Source organism: Chiloscyllium plagiosum, unplaced genomic scaffold (genome assembly GCF_037043375.1).
Source record: "Chiloscyllium plagiosum isolate Xiang-an unplaced genomic scaffold, Cpla_swu_hap1 HiC_scaffold_47, whole genome shotgun sequence".
NCBI classification, from domain to species: Eukaryota; Metazoa; Chordata; class Chondrichthyes; order Orectolobiformes; family Hemiscylliidae; genus Chiloscyllium; species Chiloscyllium plagiosum.
Genome location: NW_028270185.1, coordinates 30,682,875 through 30,700,009, shown reverse-complemented (window position 1 = coordinate 30,700,009; position 17,135 = coordinate 30,682,875). Strand labels below are relative to the sequence as shown.

Genomic DNA, 17,135 nt, shown 5'->3' with positions numbered 1-17,135 from the left:
GAGGCAGTGCTGCCCAGCACAGAGAGCATCCATTCTGCATTTGCCTATCGCCTATAGGCTGGGGACACTGCCCCCTGGAAAGTGCTATGCCCAAGCTGAGCCAGCGTTGTGCCCACTGGTCGCGCGTCAGATCAACGCTGTGTGTGCTCAGTGTGGTCTTGTTGTGCCAATGGCTGCTGGTCCAGAAAGGAGGGGGCTGGCTGACCCTTAGGCTGGTGAAACCAGGTGCCAGTCCAATGCAGGAACATCTCCTCCTGGTCGAGGAGAACTCCACCTGCTGGCAGATCATCCAGGGTGACAGGCAGGAGGTGGAAAGGGCCCTCCTCAACTCCATTACTGTCTCCCTCAAGCACCAAGCCGTCACTGAGGGAGATTATCTGAACATGACCCGAAATTGCAGATCGTTTCTGAGGGCCCGCAAGTATATCACTGTCCCCCTGAGCCCTGAGGAGGAACACTTCCCCTTGGCTTACTCCATGGTCATCCACCAGAGCATTGAGATGTTCAAGAGGCTTCTACGGAGCATTTACACCCCACAGAACGTCTACTGTATCCACGTGGACCGCAAATCCCCGAGTCAATTTCATGCGGCCGTTTGGGCCATCGCTTCGTGTTTCCACAATGTCTTTGTCGCAGCCAAGCTGGAGTGGGTCACCTATGCTGGCTGGAGCAGAGTTCAGGCGGATCTCAACTGCATGAAGGAGCTGCTGGAGAGCCCTGTCCCCTGGAGGTACTTCATCAATGTGTGTGGCCAAGACATCCCCCTGAAGACCAACCGGGAGAGAGTCCGCAGCCTCAGAGCTCTGAATGGCTCCAACATGATTGAGTCGGATCCTGCACCAGGGTTCAAAAAGGTAACCGCCTTCCTGTCTGCTGGGCCTCTCTTCATCCAAGTGTTTTCCATCCTCCCTCCATCATCTCTCTCTCTCTTCCAGTCCTTCACTCCTGCCTGTACAAAGAGAGACAGGGTTGTTAAAACAGTTCAATTGCATGGAGGGAGGTTCAGAATGTACAAAGGAATATAGAGGAGTTGGAGAGTTGAGCTGCAAACAGAATAGAAGAGCAATTGACGTTTCAGGTCGGAAACTTTCATCAGAATCCGGGAGAGGAAGGGGCTGCAGAATAAATGGGGGTGTGGTGCTGGGGAAAGGTGGGTGGGATGGCGATTGGTGGATGCAGGGCGAAGGTGGCTGTGATTAGACAGTGGGTGGGGTGGAGCAGATGAGCGAAAGGGAAGATGGGCAGGTGAAAGGGATGGGTTAGAAAGAGAGGGCTGGGCCTGGGATAAGGAGGGATATAAACTGATTACGAGAGTATACAGGAATGTCGGTAGGTTAAGAGTGCAGGAGAAAGTGAGGACTACAGATGCTGGAGATCAGAGTCAAGAGTGTGGCACTGGAAAAGCACAGCGGGTCAGGCAGCATCTGAAGAATCAATGTTTCGTACATAAGCCCTTCATCAGGAATGAGGCTTGTGGACCAGGGGGCTGAGATAAGTGGGATGGGGGTGTGGGGCTGGGGGTGGAAGGTAGATGGGAATGTGATAGATGAAGGTATGCGGAAGGGGTGTGCGTGGGGTGTGAAAGGTCAAGTGGACAGGTGGGAAGGAAGATGGACCAGTCAGGAGGGTGGTGCTGAGTTGGAGGCTGGGGACTGCGATAAGTTGGGTTGGGGAAATGATGAAACTAGTGAAATCGACATTGATCCGCTTGATTGTAGGGTTCCAAGGTGGAATATCCAGGCATCAGCTGGTAAGGGTTTGGTGATGGAGGAGGCCCTGGACCTGCATTCCCTTGGTGGGAGGGGGAGTTAAAGTGTTCAGCCACGGGGTGGTGAGGTTGGTTGGTGTTCTCTGAAACAATCCGCAAGTAAGAGTTCTGTCTCCCCGATGTAGAGGACACCACCTTGGGTGCAATGGATGCAGTAGATGACATTGGTGGAGGTACAAGTATATTTGTCAGATGTGGAAGGATCCTTTGGAGCCTTGGAGGGAGGTGTGGGTGCAAGTTTTGCACTTTTCAGAGGCCAGGGAAGGTGCCAGAAGGGGAGGGTGGGTTGGTGGGGGGTGTGGATCTGACAAGGGAGTTGCAGAGGGAATAGTCTTTGAAATGCAGGTGGAGTGCAGAGGGAAATATGTCCCTAATGGTGCGGTCTGTTTGTAAGTGACAGAAGTTGTGGAGGATAATGCAATGTATCCAGATGTTGGTGGGGTAGAAGGTGAGGACAAAGGGGTTCTGTCCCCGTTGCATTGGGAGGGGTGTGGTTCAAGGGTCAAGGTAGAGGAAATGGAGCAGATGCACTGGAGGGCATTGTCAACCATGTGAGAGAGGAAATTGTAGTTTTTATGCTAGGACACCAGGTGGGATGTTCTGTGGTGGAATTGATCCTCCTGGGAATAGATGCAACAGTGGCAGAGAAATTGGGAATAAGGGATAGTGTTTTGACAGGGGCAGGGTGGGAGGAGGTGTATTCCAGGTAGCTGTGGGAGTTGGTGGGTTTGTAGTAGATGTCCACGATTAGTCGGTTTGGATGCGAGCAAAAGAGGTACAGTTAGTAAGTTGACAGATGACATCAAAATTAAAGGTGCAGTGGACAGCGAAGAGGGTTACCCCAGATTACAACAAGATCTGGACCAGATGGGCCAATGGGCTGCGAAGTGGCAGATGGAGTTTAATTCAGATAAATGCGAGGTGCTGCATTTTGGGAAAGCAAATCGTAGCAGGACTTATACACTTAATGGTAAGGTCCTCGGGAGTGTTGCTGAACAAAGAGACCTTGGAGTGCAGGTTCATACATCCTTGAAAGCGGAGTCGCAGGTAAATAGAATAGTGAAGGCAGTGTTTGGTATATGCTCCTTTATTGATCAGACTATGGATTACAGGAGTTGGGAGGTCATGTTGCGACTGTACAGGACATTGGTTAGGCCATTGTTGTAATATTGCGTGCAATTCTGGTCTCCTTTCTATTGGAAACATGTTGTGAAACTTGAAAGGATTCCAAAATGATTTACAAGGATGTTGCCAGGGTTGGAGGATTTGAGCGATAGGGAGAGGCTGAACAGGCTGAGGCTATTTTCCCTGGAGTGTCGGAGGCTGAGGGGTGACCTTATAGTGGTTTACAAAATTATGAGGGGTGTGGATAGGATAAATCGACAAAGTCTTTTCCCTCGGGTCAGGGAGTCCAGAACTAGAGGGCATAGGTTTCGGGTGAGAGGGAAAAAATATAAAAGAGACCTGAGGAGCAACATTTTCATGGAGAGTATGGTACGCGTATGGAATGAGCTGCCAGAGGATGTGGTGGAGGCTGGTACAATTGCAACATTTAATAGGCATTTGGATGGGTATATGAATAGGAAAGATTTGGAGGGATATGGGCCGGGTGCTGGCAGGTGGAACTGGATTGGGTCGGGATATCTAGTAAGATGGAAGGATCTGTTTCCATGCTGTACATGTCTATGACTGTAAGTGGGTACTGCAGATGCTGGAGATTACAGGCAAAATAGAACAGTGTTGGAAGAGCATAGCAGGTCAGGCAGCATTCGAGGAGCAGGAAACCCCGACATCAGGAATAACTTCACAGAGGCCATTATCCAGTCACCAACTCACCCTTTTGCTTACACATGGAGTCCTTGACACAGATCCAGCTTCCTCAGAGCCAGCTCTGATCATCCTGTTTATTTTTTTTTCAGAAGCAGCCTCAGGAGTAGCGGTCGAAGTCGTCCCCAGGTGTAGGTAGGCCCAGGCAGCAGCAGCAGGGGTGCAGGCGAGGCCTAGGCTTCAGTAGCAGGAGCAGGCCCAGACTGTAGCAGCAGTGGTGGTAGTAGCTGCCTGTGCAGCTGAGCACAGCTTCAAATTAACAGAAATAAGCAGAAAGAAACCCCAGAAAACAAATCACAACAAACTATGAAAAAAAAATTAAAAATAAACTCCTCAGTAGGAAGACACCAACAGCAGCACATAAGACACATTGAGGCTATTTTGAAGTCAGTCTCCGCTCCTCAAGAGGATTGAAGAGTCCTTCATATGCTGATCCAGCTTCCCTAGAGCCAGCTCTCAGTGAGCAGATCCCTTGACATGCCTGTTTTGTTTCTTCCATTACCACCCGACAGCAGTCATGCTTATTTTTCCCTAGTACCCATGTCATGTGTGTAGGTGTCAGATGCAGTGAAAAACAAGTGTTTAAATCTTAATTTATGTGGGAAATAGAACCTACTCACTTCAATAATTTCAGTCCAAGACAAGATCTGCAGCAGCAGTATCATTTGATATACTCTTGCAAGAGTGGTGTCTACAAGGTAGGCGCACAGTACAAAACCTTGGTACAATTACATTTCTCTTTCCCTCCTCCCACTACTCTAAACCCAGTGCCCATTCCTCTTGTTTATCTCTTGCCTTATCTGGCCTTGTGCGTAACAGTACAGGTTTTGCTTGGCCATTTCACCATATCCCTCTGTGGTCTATTGTTAGCGTATATCCTATCACTGCCATCTGCTTCCTTGCTTGCTAAAGCAACATTTCCTCTAATTCTTCGTCCACACTGAGCCTTATGACCTCTTGATTGTGGTTTTTGTTTTTGCAGAAGCGGGAAACAGATGCTTATAACTGTTTGTATAAGCATATCGAGCTTAACCTACACTCCCCTTCCTCTTTCATGATTCAGCTTTGTGATTTTTGCAGATAACAGTTATAATTGCTCCTCACAATTTATATTCCATCACCAGGAAGAAAGGAAACAGACAGTCCTGTTTATTTATATTTTATTAAACAATTCACAGTTTATACAAACAATTTCATTTACAGCTGTATACAGAGAAACAGCAATTTTACAAGGGAGGGAAATGACAAAGCCAAGCCCCAAACCCTGACATTCAACCGGGTTTTCAGGGAAATGAGGACAAACCTCAAATCCCAATTTCAATCATTACAAACAGTAACAATGACATTCATACATATAAGACAGTCCACTTATGTAAGAAACAGCGCATACAATACAGACCCTCAAAAAGCCAGCAAGTCTCCCCCCCCACCCCCACCCCAATCCCTCCCACCTTCCAGCCGCTCTAAGGCAGCCCGCCCCTATGTACCTTCTGGCTCTCGGTCCGCCCCTACTTACCACTGGGCTCTCATCACCCCAATGCACCGTCCGGCCAGTGGACTACCCCGGCACACCTTCCGGCACCTCTAGGACAGCCCGTCCCCTTCCCAGGGACAACAGAGTGCAGGGTAGCCCACAAGCCTTCCGGATCTCAGCCCGCCCCTATGCGCCTTCTGGCTCTTGACTGGTCTGAGACACCTTCTGACCACCTCTAGGACAGCCCATCCAGATTACCCCTTCTCAGGACGACAGCGCTCAGAATGTCCTACCCACTTACTGGCTCTAAGGGCAACTGGCATCAGGGTGGCCTACCCTCCCTCTGGTTCTCAGGGTGACAGCTTTCAGGATGACCCATGAATGTCCCAGCTCACAGTAAGGCCTGCCAGACCCAGGAACACACAAGACAGTGCAGAAATAGAGTCCACTGCTAAAAACAGGGTCTACAACCAAGGGCAGAGTCCACTCCCAAAGACAGCAATTGCACACCCCACAGCACACAGGTGTCCAGTCTCCATGGAGTCCTGGCACATCCTTGGAGAGCCAGGCCCACTCACAGGAACACAGTACATTGTAAAGGTGGTTAACTCACAGGGGTTTTGGTCCACTCCTGAAGGGAAGGTCTTCTCCCAAACTCCAGGATACAGCAAGTGCTCACCTCCCAGCACACACACAGATGTTCAATCTTCAGAGGCCCAGTCTCAGGGCTAGGCCTCCCCACAGGAACAGCTCCTCTTCCACAAGGGCTCAGTCTTCCACAAGGGCTCAGTCCAAACACCAAAAACAGTGAGGGCACATACAAAAAACAAAGAAAACTAGTGTCCAAGGGCTAAGCCCTACCACAATATTAACATTGTCCTTTTCTCAAAAGTGAAGAAAAGAATAACACACAGACTATAACCAGCCAGTGAAACAACAATCGCCTAATGAGAACTGAGTTACACCTGAAACACATTATGTACATCAGGAGTTTAACAATCAGTCCTCCCGAAAGGAATGCCAGTTCAGGAATCAGGTTTCCCCCACACAAAATACAAGCAGAAACCAAAGTAACACACTGACTGTGACCCAGCCAGCACAGAGTCAGTCCCCTAAATTGAGAAGACCGCTGAATCTCCTGTTTATAAATTTTATTAAACAGTTACAAAATAGTTTACAAAAACAGTTAACATTTACAACTGTAGACAAGAGATAGCAATTTTACAAGGGAGAGGAGCATTCCCCTTTTTTAAAAAATTTATTAAACAAGTACAAAAAAGAGGTTACAGCACAACAGTTAACATTTACAGCTGTATACAACAGCAATTTTACAAGGGAGAGGAGCAGCAAAGCTAGGCCTCAAGCCATCCTGTTCAACCAATTTACAGGGAATTGAGGACAAACCACAAATCCCAGTTTCAAATATGAAAAGACAGCAACAATGACATTTATGCTTAAGGACGAGACAAAGTGCAGACAATACAGACCCAGCAAGCCCCCGTCCCTCCCACCTTCCAACCACTCTAAGGCAGCCCGCCCCTACGCGCCTTCCGGCTCTCGGTCCGCCCTGACACACCTTTCGACCACCTCTAGGAGTGTCCGCCCCAGTACCCACCTGGGGTGACAGCGCTGAGGATGGCTGCACACCTTCTAGCTCTCGGTCTGCCCCTACGTACCATTGGGCTCTCACCCACCCCAATCTGGCCAGTGGCCTATCCTGGCACACCTTTCGGCCACCTCTAGGACAGCCTGTCCCCTTCCCTGGGTTGACAGCGTGCAGGGCAGCCCACAAGCCTTCTGGATTTTAGCCCGCCCCATGCGCTTTCTGGCTCTCAGCTGCTCTGACACAGCTTTCGACCACCTCTAGGACAGCCCGTCCCGATTACACCTTTTCAGGATGACTGTGCTCAGAATGGTCTACCCACCATCTAGCTCTCGGGGAGACTGTCATCAGGGTGGCCTACCCACCATGTGGCTTTCGGGACAGCCTACCAACCTTCAGGTTCACAGGATGGCCTACCCACTCGCCGGTTCTCGGGGTGACAGCTTTCAGGTCGACCCATGAGCCTCCCAGCTCACAGTAAGACCTGACAGACCCAGGGATACACAAGACAGTGCAGGTGATAAGCCCAACAAACTATATGACAGTTAATTACCAACAAACAGAGTCCTTTCTAGTCCAGAGTCCATTAGTACAGACATTTTTCTTCAAAATGTAGAGCCCATTTCCAGGCCTGAGGGGTGGAGAGAGTGCCATACAAGGCCTTGATGAGACCACATCAGAATCAGTCTGTACATTTTTCTCTCATTTAAAACATAAAATAATTACATTGACAGCAAGTTTCACCTGCCTTTTTCCTGGGATGAAGGGTTTATCTTATGAAGGAAGGTTGAACAAATTGGCTTTTACACATTTAAGTTTGGAAATCTGAGAGATCTTTTTGAAATGAATAAGTTTCTCTGAGGGGACATGATAAGGTGATTGATGGGTCACCCTTCACCCTCCAATACTCCAGTGCGAAAAGTCCTAGCCTATCTAGCCTTTCCTTATAACTAAAACCTCACAGTCCTGGCAACATCTTTGTAAATCTATTCTGCACCCTTTGCAGTTCAACAACAGCCTTCCAACAGCAGGGCGATCACTCCAAAAGTGACCTCACCAATGCCTTGCAGAATTATTTTCCCCTGAGAGGGTTGTTGCACTGTGTAAATCTCTTCTGTACGAAGTTGTGAAGGCTGAGATGATGAAGTTATGAAAGGGTGAGCAAGGTGAACTTTTTTTAAAAAAAGATAAGGACCCCGGGGCAACCGATAGAAATGTGGAATTGAAATTGCAACCAGAAGAGCAGTGATCTTCTTGAATGGTGGAGCAGACTTGAAGGGACGAATGGCTGACTTTTGCTATGATATTGGTGGAGACAGGTTATGCCTTAGTTCAAGTAAAGATTGGGGAATTTTCTGACCACTTAGCTAAGGGCTTTGGTGTTCCTCCTGATAACATGAACCTTGAAGTTAATCTCCCTCTGCGCCAGTCACAGAATTAAAGAATTCTTGCGGAAGGATGCCATTCAGCCCATCATGTCTGTAATTATTCCACATCTAGTACCAATTTCCTGCATTTCCACACTCAACTCTGGCAACATCCTTGTAAATCTTTTCTGAACCTTTTCAAGTTTCACAACAGCCTTCCTATAGCAGGGAGATCAGAATTGCATGCTGTATTCCAGAAATTGTCAAAGCAATGTCCTGTTCAGCCACATGACCTCCCAACTCCTACACACAATGCACTGATCAATAATGGCAAGCGTGGCAAACGACTTCTTCACTACCCTGTCTATCTGCGACTCCATTTTCAAGAAACTATGAATTTGCATTCCAAGATCTCTTGTTTCATCATCACTCCCCAGACTTTACCATGAAGTGTATTATTCCTGCCCTGATTTGCCAAACCAAAATGGAGCACCTCACATTTATCGACATTAAACTCCATCTGGCACTCCTTGGCCTATTAACCCATCTGATCAAGATCCCGTTGTACTCTGAGGTTGACTTGAAATATTACTCTGGATGTAGGTTTGCCCGTTGAGCAAATGTTTTGTCACCATATTAGGCAACATCTTCAGTGAACCTTCCAGCTCAGCGAGCAAACCTACATCTAGAACCTCAACCTGAGCTACAAACCTTCTCAAACCTTGGTGATATATTACTGTCATGTATAATCAAGTTACAGTAAAAAATGTTGTCTTATGTGCTTTACAAACAGATAGTGATATGTTAAGTTGGCAAAAATGTTGGCAAATGGAGTGCAATGTGGGAAAATGTGAAGTTGTTCATTTGGATGGGAAATCAAAAGAATAGAATATTATTTAAATGGAGAAAGCTTCAGAAAGCTGCAACACAAAGGGACTTGGGGCAACTAGTGAATGAAACATGGAAAGCTTGCACACGGGGGCAGCAGGTAATTGGGAAGACTAATGGAATATTGGACGAAAACAGAAATTTCTGGAGAGACTCAGCAGGTCGGGTAGCATTCGTGGAGAGAAAACAGAGTCTATGTTTTGAGTCTGGTGACTTTTCTTCAGAACTGTAGTGGAGTGTTCGCCCTTATTTGAAGGGGGGTTGGAGTATAAAAGTCAGAAAGTCTTACTGCAACTGTGCAAGGTGCTTGTGAGAGCACATCTGGAGTACTGTGAGCACTTCTGGTCACCTTATTTAAGAAAACATGTTGTTTCATTGGAGGAAGTTAAGAGAATATTCACTAGGATGGCCCCCATTATGGAGGGATTGTCTTAAAAACAAAAGGCTAAACAGGATTCTACTCACTGGAGTTTAGAAGAATGAGAGATGTCCTCATTGAAATGGACAGGATTAAGGGGCTTGACTGGGTAAATGCTGAAAGGATGATTCTCCTCATGGGAGAGTCCAGGACCAGGGAGGGTATTGTCTCAGAATAAAGGGGCACCAGTTTAAAACTGAGCTGAGGTGGAATTTCCTCTCTCAGAAGGTTGTGAATCTTTGGAATTCCTTGCCACAGAGAGTTGTCCTTGTATATATTTAAGGCTCAGATGGATAGATTCTTGCTCAGTTGGTGAATTAAGCGTTACGGGGACAGGGCAAGAACATGGACTTGAGGAATGTTGAATCAGCCATGATCCGAGTGAAGCTGGCTTGAGGGACCAAATGGCCAACTCCTGTCCCGACTTGTTAATGGTCTTACATTTACTGATGAAACTGTTCAAAGGGGTTATCGCACAACTCTGGAGCAGAAGCGACTTGAACCTGGGTCTCCGAGGCTCACACTACATGGATCCTAGTTTACTTTATATCATGCACTTGACATTGATGCTGGTAGTTATGGCTGCAATTTGCAGCCTTAGATCAAATTAATGAAGCGAAGCCAGTGCATGTTTTCAAAAGATAAGTCTCCAACCTCGCATCATGCATTGATGAAGTAGCTGAGAATTTGAATGCAGAGAACATCATCTGAACTGGATTCAATGAAGTGTTTCACTAGGCACTAGATAAAAATGGCAGGACAACAAAATTGACAACACAAGCCCTGATTCATGGATTTTGTTTTGGACGAGAGGTTGGCAGGTTGGTAGGTGGGAATGATGGGTTTTGGGACATTTTAAACATCAAGACCCGGAGCAAGAGAAGATGATTTGGCCCGACATGAGGCCCACCATACTATATGATCCTGGCTAATCCTTTATCTCAATGACATACTAAGACTTTCTCCCATGCCTTTGATGCTTTTGAAACGTAAATATTTGTTAATCTTCTAAACTCCAACGAATACAATCCCAGTATCCTAAGCCTCAAACTCCACAGCTTTCTGTGGTACAGAATTCCATAACTTCACTATCCTATAAGTTAAGAAATGTTTCTGCATCTCAGCCCTAAATAGACGACTGCTTTTATTCAATATGTCAGTGATCCAAAGCACAAAGGGATCTGGGAGTGCTAGTCGAGGATTCTCTAAAGGTAAACATGCAGGTTGAGTCCGTGATTAAGAAAGCGAATGCAATGTTGTCTCTTATCTCAAGAGGGTTGGAATATAAAAGCAGAGATGTACTACTAAGACTTTATAAAGCTCTGGTTAGGCCCCATTTGGAGTACTGTGTCCAGTTTTGGTCCCCACACCTCAGGAAGGACATACTGGCACTGGAACGTGTCCAGCGGAGATTCACACGGATGATCCCTGGAACGACAGGTCTAACATATGAGGAACGGCTTAGGATACTGGGATTGTATTCGTTGGAGTTTAGAAGATTAAGGGGAGACTTAATAGAGACGTACAAAATAATACATGGCTTGGAAAAGGTGGATGCTAGGAAATTGTTTCAGTTAGACGAGGAGACGAGGACCCATGGACACAGCCTTAGAATTAGAGGGGGTCATTTCAGAACAGAAATGTGGAGACATTTCTTCAGCCAGAGAGTGGTGGGCTTGTGGAATTCATTGCCACGGAGTGCAGTGGAAGCCGGGACGCTAAATGTCTTCAAGGCCGAGATTGATAGATTCTTGTTGTCTAGAGGAATTAAGGGCTACGGGGAGAACGCTAGTAAGTGGAGCTGAAATGCGCGTCAGCCATGATTGAATGGCGGAGTGGACTCGATGGGCCGAATGGCCTTACTTCCGCTCCTATGTCTTATGGTCTTATATCAATCTTGGAGTATGTGGAAAAATGCCCATATTCGGGGCAATGATAAACCTGGAGGATTGGCAAATGGTGAGGATGATGTGAATTGTCCAGAGTCACCACAGTGAACAGACAGCATCCAGTCAGAGGGGAATACAGAAGAGTGTAAGGTGATATGTTTTGGGAGAAGGATGTGGAGAGGTAATAGAAATGTAATGGCATGATCGTAAAGAGTGCGCAGGATTAGAGGGATCTGGCAATAAACATTCATCAACATTAGAACATGAACGAGGCCGTAAGAGGATAGAAAAGCAGAAGGCTTAATAAATAGAGGCATTGATGCCAATAAATGGTTGAGTTATGCTGCATGTCAAATTGGTTTAGCCTCAGTTGGATTGTTGTGGTCATTTCCGGTGACTATAAAATGATGTGAGGGCCCTCAGGACAGGGAGAAGAGGTGACTTCGCGGAATGGTGCCAGGGTTTAAGTTGGATGGCTCAGTTGGAAAGGTCAACGATGCTCCCATGGAACAAAGGAGATTGGGGTGAGGTTTATTCAATGGGTAAAGGGTGAGCACTCGGTAATGAAGACAAGGAAATATACTTCACTGTTCACCGATTGTAAAAATGCAATGGAATGCAGATGTAAGATTTTCGGTTAGAGGCATGGTAGGGAGATCTGAGGAATTGAAACGCAAATGAAGCCTAAACTACATTCGTATGAGATGATGGCAAGTTCCGCTATTAGTTGGATTAAAAAAAAGAGATCTGTTCCCATACATACAAGGAACAAGAGTAGGCCATTAACCCTTTTGATCCTGTTCCACCATCTACATCCTGCATACCATCGATAATCTATCCTCCCCTTGGTAACCAAGGATCCATATCTCCCATACATGATGCCACAAGGACCGAGGATAAAAGATATCTTTTGACACAATATGAATAAAGTGTCGTGTCTTGCGGAAGAGGTGGCACTGTGGATCAGTGGTTAGCACTGTTGCCTCACAGCGCCAAAGACCTGGGTTCGATTCCAACCTTGGGCGACTGTCTGTGTGGAGTTTGCACATTCTCCCCACGTCTGCGTGGGTTTCCTCCATGTGTTCTGGTTTCCTGCCACGGTTCAAAGATGTGCAGGTTAGGTGAATTTGTCGTGCTAAATTGCTCATATCGGGTAGGGTAATGGGTGTGGATGGGTTGCTCTTCAGAGGATTGGTGTGGACCTGTTGGGCCAAATGGCCTGTTTCCATACTGTAGAGAATCTAATGTGTGGTGTTCTTCACTCTGAGGGAGGAGCTTTGGATTCAAGTCCTACTCCAGGAGCTGATGGCCATAGGAAGGTGTCTTCATTGCTATTGTGAGACACTCAAGGGTATGGGCCAAGTGCTGCAAAATGGGATGAGAATAGCTCGGAGCTTGTCTTTTTGACCAGTGCAGACATGATGGGCTGAAGGGCAACTTATTATTTTAGTCCTCTAAACCTCAATAACCAGAGAGCACGGAGTCATAACATCATACAGTATGGAACAGACCATTCAGTTCAACCAGTCTGCGCTGACCAGTCATCCCAATCTGACTGAGTCCCATTTGCCAGCCTTTGGCACATATCTCTCTAACCTATTCCTATTCATGTCCACATCTAGATGCCTTTTAAATATTGTCATTGTACCAGCTGCCTCCACCACCTCTTGATAGCTCATTCCAAGCACACATCACCCATTGCATGAAAAAGTAACCCCTCAGGTCTTTCCCCTCTTACCTTATACCTATGCTTCTAGTTTTGGACTCCCCCACCCTCGGGAAAAGACGTTTGGCTATACAGCTGACATGGAAGGAATCAAAATGGGGCAAGAACAGAAAAGGAGGTCAGCTAAACAATTCTGACCAGCAACAGAAAAGTGCAGCCAAGCACGTACGTACGCGAGCTAGCTTACTGAAACTGGCTCCAGTTAAGTGAGAAGACAGGAAGACCGAAACAACACTCAACAGGTGTTGTAGAAGTTTAAGATCAATGATCTAATGCTAAACGTCACGCACCTAGATCAGGATCTGATTGATCAGTTGTGTTGCTAAGGCTTGGAATCAAAATGTAATTTGTGAAAGGGGAACGCCGATTTGTGTGTAAAAGTGTGATTGCAACTGCCTGTTTCAGACTCTCCAGGCAAGGGTGGGCTTTGACCCGGCTGGTTGAGTCTTCTTGCATGTATGTGATAAAGGAAGCTGTGTGAAGTGTACTATCATCCGGCTGATCATTTCAACATCTATCCATGATCCTCCAGATTTTATGAACTTCTGTAAAGGTACCCCTCAGGATCCAACACTCCAGGGAAAATAGCCCTAGCCTATTCAACCTCTTACTGTAGCTCAAACCCTCCAATCTTGGCAACATCCTGGTAAATCTTTTCTGCTCTCAAGTTTAACAACATCTTTTCTTTCGAAGGGCGACCAGAATTGTATGCAGTATTTTAAAAATGGCCTCACTAATGTCCTCGACAGACAATAGATCACACTTGGTAATGGCAAAGGCATATCAGAGATAGTCAAAGATATTCCTACTTATAGACAATAGGTGCAGGAGTAGGCCATTCGGCCCTTCGAGCCAGCACCACCATTCACTATGAACATGGTTAATCATCCACAATCAGTATCCTGTTCCTGCCTTATCCCCATAATCCTTGATTCCACTATCTTTCAGAGCTCTATCCATCTCTGTTACAGCTGCAACATTACATCCCAACTCCTATATTCAATGCACTGACCAATGAAGGTAAATTATCAAACACCTACTTCACCACCCTGTCTATCTGCAATGCAACTTTCAAAGAACTATATCCCTGCACACCATGTCCTTCTCTCTAAGGCAAAAGCTCTGTGTTCAAGTCCCACTCCAGGAGTTGATGACCACAGGAAAGTGTCTCCATTGCACTGGTGAGGCATGAAAGGTGATGTTTCCAGTGCTGGAAAATGAGACTGGAGTAGCAAGGAGCCTGTTTTGCCAGCGCAGTCACGATGGGCTCAAGGATCTATTTTTCTGGTGCTCTCAACCTTTATGACCAGAGGGCACAGTTTGAAGTGTATTTTTGAAGCCAGATCCACTGGGAGAGCTTGAGGATAAGTTTTATGTTTGCTCAGCGAATGAACATTGGGAGATGGTTTGGGAGGCAGGAATATGGGGAAATTGGCAGGTGACTGGCACTAGGCAATGGGAGTGAGAAAGGCCTGAGGGGCTGAATGGCCTTATTCTCCACTGTAAGGTGAGTAACTGAGAGAAGGAGTGTGCATGGATCTTGCTGGAGCTGGGGGCGAGGAGAGTGCAGAGGAGTTGGGGAGGGAAAAAGCCACAGGCGAAGTTGAAAAGCTATCATTTCTACTTTCTCGTCTCTCTCACTCTCTTGCACTTGCCTTTTAGAAACGTTGGCAATACCACCATGATACCCTCGACCAAGTCGTCTTGACGGCACAACTGAAAGACCAGCCGAACATCAGCACCTCCATCTTCATGGGCAGCGCCTACTTCTTGGCCTCCAGAGAGTTTGTCGGCCATGTGTTTGACAGTGCCAAGATCCAGGCCTTCCTCAAGTGGTCGGAGGATACCTACAGCCCGGACGAGCATGTGTGGGCTACCCTGCACAGAATGCCCAATGTACCTGGCTCCATCCCGTACACCCAAGGAGCCACCAGGACACTTGGCCGGGCAGTAAAGTGGTCCTTTGAGGCTGGTGACGTTGCGAGGGGTGCTCTGTACCCTCCCTGCACGGGAAAGTATCGCCATTTGGTTTGTGTGTACGGGGCAGGAGATCTACATTGGGTGGTCCGTCAGAGATGTTTCTTTGCAAATAAGTTTGACCCCAACATGGACAACATGGCAGTACAGTGCATGGAGGAATATCTCCGAAACAGGACACTTGGTAAAACTGGGGCTGTGTTGGAGGTTGGGACAAAGTAAACCTCGGTGATGGTGGTAGAGATGGTGGGTGAGACATTAGGAAAGACAAAGACTGTGCACTGTGAAACTCGGCAAAGTGAGATTGTATACTATAACACTGGCTGCTGTGGAGGCCAGGCACTGTGAAACTGCATGCTGTAACATGGCCACTGTAGCACTAGTCAGTGTGAGGCTGGGCACTATAGTGTTGGACACTGTGGAGATTGGATACCTTAATACTATCCACTGTAACACTGGGCACTGTGAGACTTAGCACTGTAACATTAGTTACTGTGAGAGTCAAAATGTGTGGTGCTGGAAAAGTACAGCAGGTCAGGCAGCACTCCAGGAGCAGGAGAGAACTGATGTTTCAGGTATAAGCCCTTCATCAGGAATGTGGGGGAGTAAGGGGGTTGAGAGATAAATAGAGTGAGGGTGGGGCTTTTGGGGAACGTAGCTGGGAAGGTGCTCAGTAAATCCAGTTGGGGGTGTGATTGTGATTGTTCGGTGGGGAAGGTCGAGCATATAGTTAAGAAGGAAGATGGACAGGTCAAGAGGGGAGAGCCGACTTGGAGGGTTGGATCTGGGATGAGTTGGGGGGAGAGGAGAGATTTGGAAACTAGTGACGTCAATGTTGATGCCATGTGGTTGAGGGTCCCAAGGCAGAAGATGAGGTGTTCTTCCTCCAGTCGTCGGATAGCTTGGATTTGGTGGTGCAGGAAGTGTCATTGTGTTGAAGTGGTTGGCCACAGGTCAATGGGGTTGTTTGTGCCCAGTCTCACAGGGACACATCCGCCAATAATACTCAACACTGCACAAGTGGGCACTGCATTACTGGAACACTGCATGAGTGGGCATGTACAGCTGGACACTGCAAGACCAGTGTTGTGACCATCACTATTTTTTTTATTTTTCTCATTTTGGTTTGGAACTGAGTCCAAATTGAGAATTGAACTTTGAACAGTGGCTAGTTCTTCTTTAAAAAAAAAACTGGAGAGACAAAAGACTGATGTTTGCTGTTAGGATCTGGCCAGGAAAGGTAATTCAGGTGAATTACTGCTCTCTGAAAACAGCAGATGCTTCAGCACCGAGATGTCGTTATGCTCAGGGACTGACAGCTGGATGGATATTGAATGGGTCAGTTATTGAGATGAATGCTGCCAGGCAGGTAACCAAAGAGAATGGTGAGAAAAAAGCAAAAACTATGAGTGACCTCGCTCTGACTGGATTTTGGGCTTGGTGAAAGTGCTTCTTTGGAAGCTGCTGGACTGGTCTGGTGTTCTTTTTGGTTTGACTTTGTCTAGTTATTTCCCCAGTTGTTAACTTGTCAAAAGGTCAGAGATGAGAATGTGAGTCTTCGGGAATGAGTGTTAGTCTCCACAGGTCTGCAGAATTTGTTCACATTGACTGGTGACTTTAAGTTCAAACATGGTGTACAGTTCTTGTGCCTGTAATACAACCCAGCATCAAAGGATTTCATGATGGCCTACTATTGATCATTGAAACTGTTATCAACTGGCAAATTAAAATTTCTGAACAAGTTTATCTCTTAACTGTCTGCGAATTGGAGTGGTGCATGGGTTTATGATCATCTATGTTCTGCTAAAGTGACATAAACAGAAATGAACAATTTATTAAGTTATAAACTTGATATCCAAGATCTGTTATTTGTAAATTCTGTTTAGGAACAATTGAACGATTTTGAGGGTCATTGAATGGTTGAATGTCACTGTGTCGCAAATCCAGTGATCGGGAGGCTGGTTTTGGTTCAGCTTCATTTTCCTGTGTCACTCCGGACACCGTACCTCCAGGCACAATAACTCTGGACATTGTCACTCCCTGTATGACACTATCACTCCGGTTACAACACTGTCACTCTGGACACTATCACTAAATACTGTGAGATCAGACTGTGACACTGGACAGTGTAATGCTGGACATTGCGATGTCAGATGTTTTAACTATAGACACTAGCACCGGAAATAGTGACATTGGAT

The 17,135-nt window shown here is 46.6% G+C and overlaps 1 protein-coding gene across 1 annotated transcript; it reads left to right on the top strand.

The window, feature by feature from the left end:
• Positions 1-266: 266 nt before the first annotated feature.
• On the top strand, positions 267-15,159 carry LOC148136053 (beta-1,3-galactosyl-O-glycosyl-glycoprotein beta-1,6-N-acetylglucosaminyltransferase 3-like). Its single transcript, XM_087983934.1, has 2 exons — positions 267-854; positions 14,623-15,159. The coding sequence occupies exons 1-2, from the start codon at positions 384-386 to the stop codon at positions 15,157-15,159; spliced, it is 1,008 nt and encodes a 335-aa protein (XP_087840060.1). The 5' UTR covers positions 267-383.
• The last annotated feature ends 1,976 nt before the right edge of the window (positions 15,160-17,135 follow it).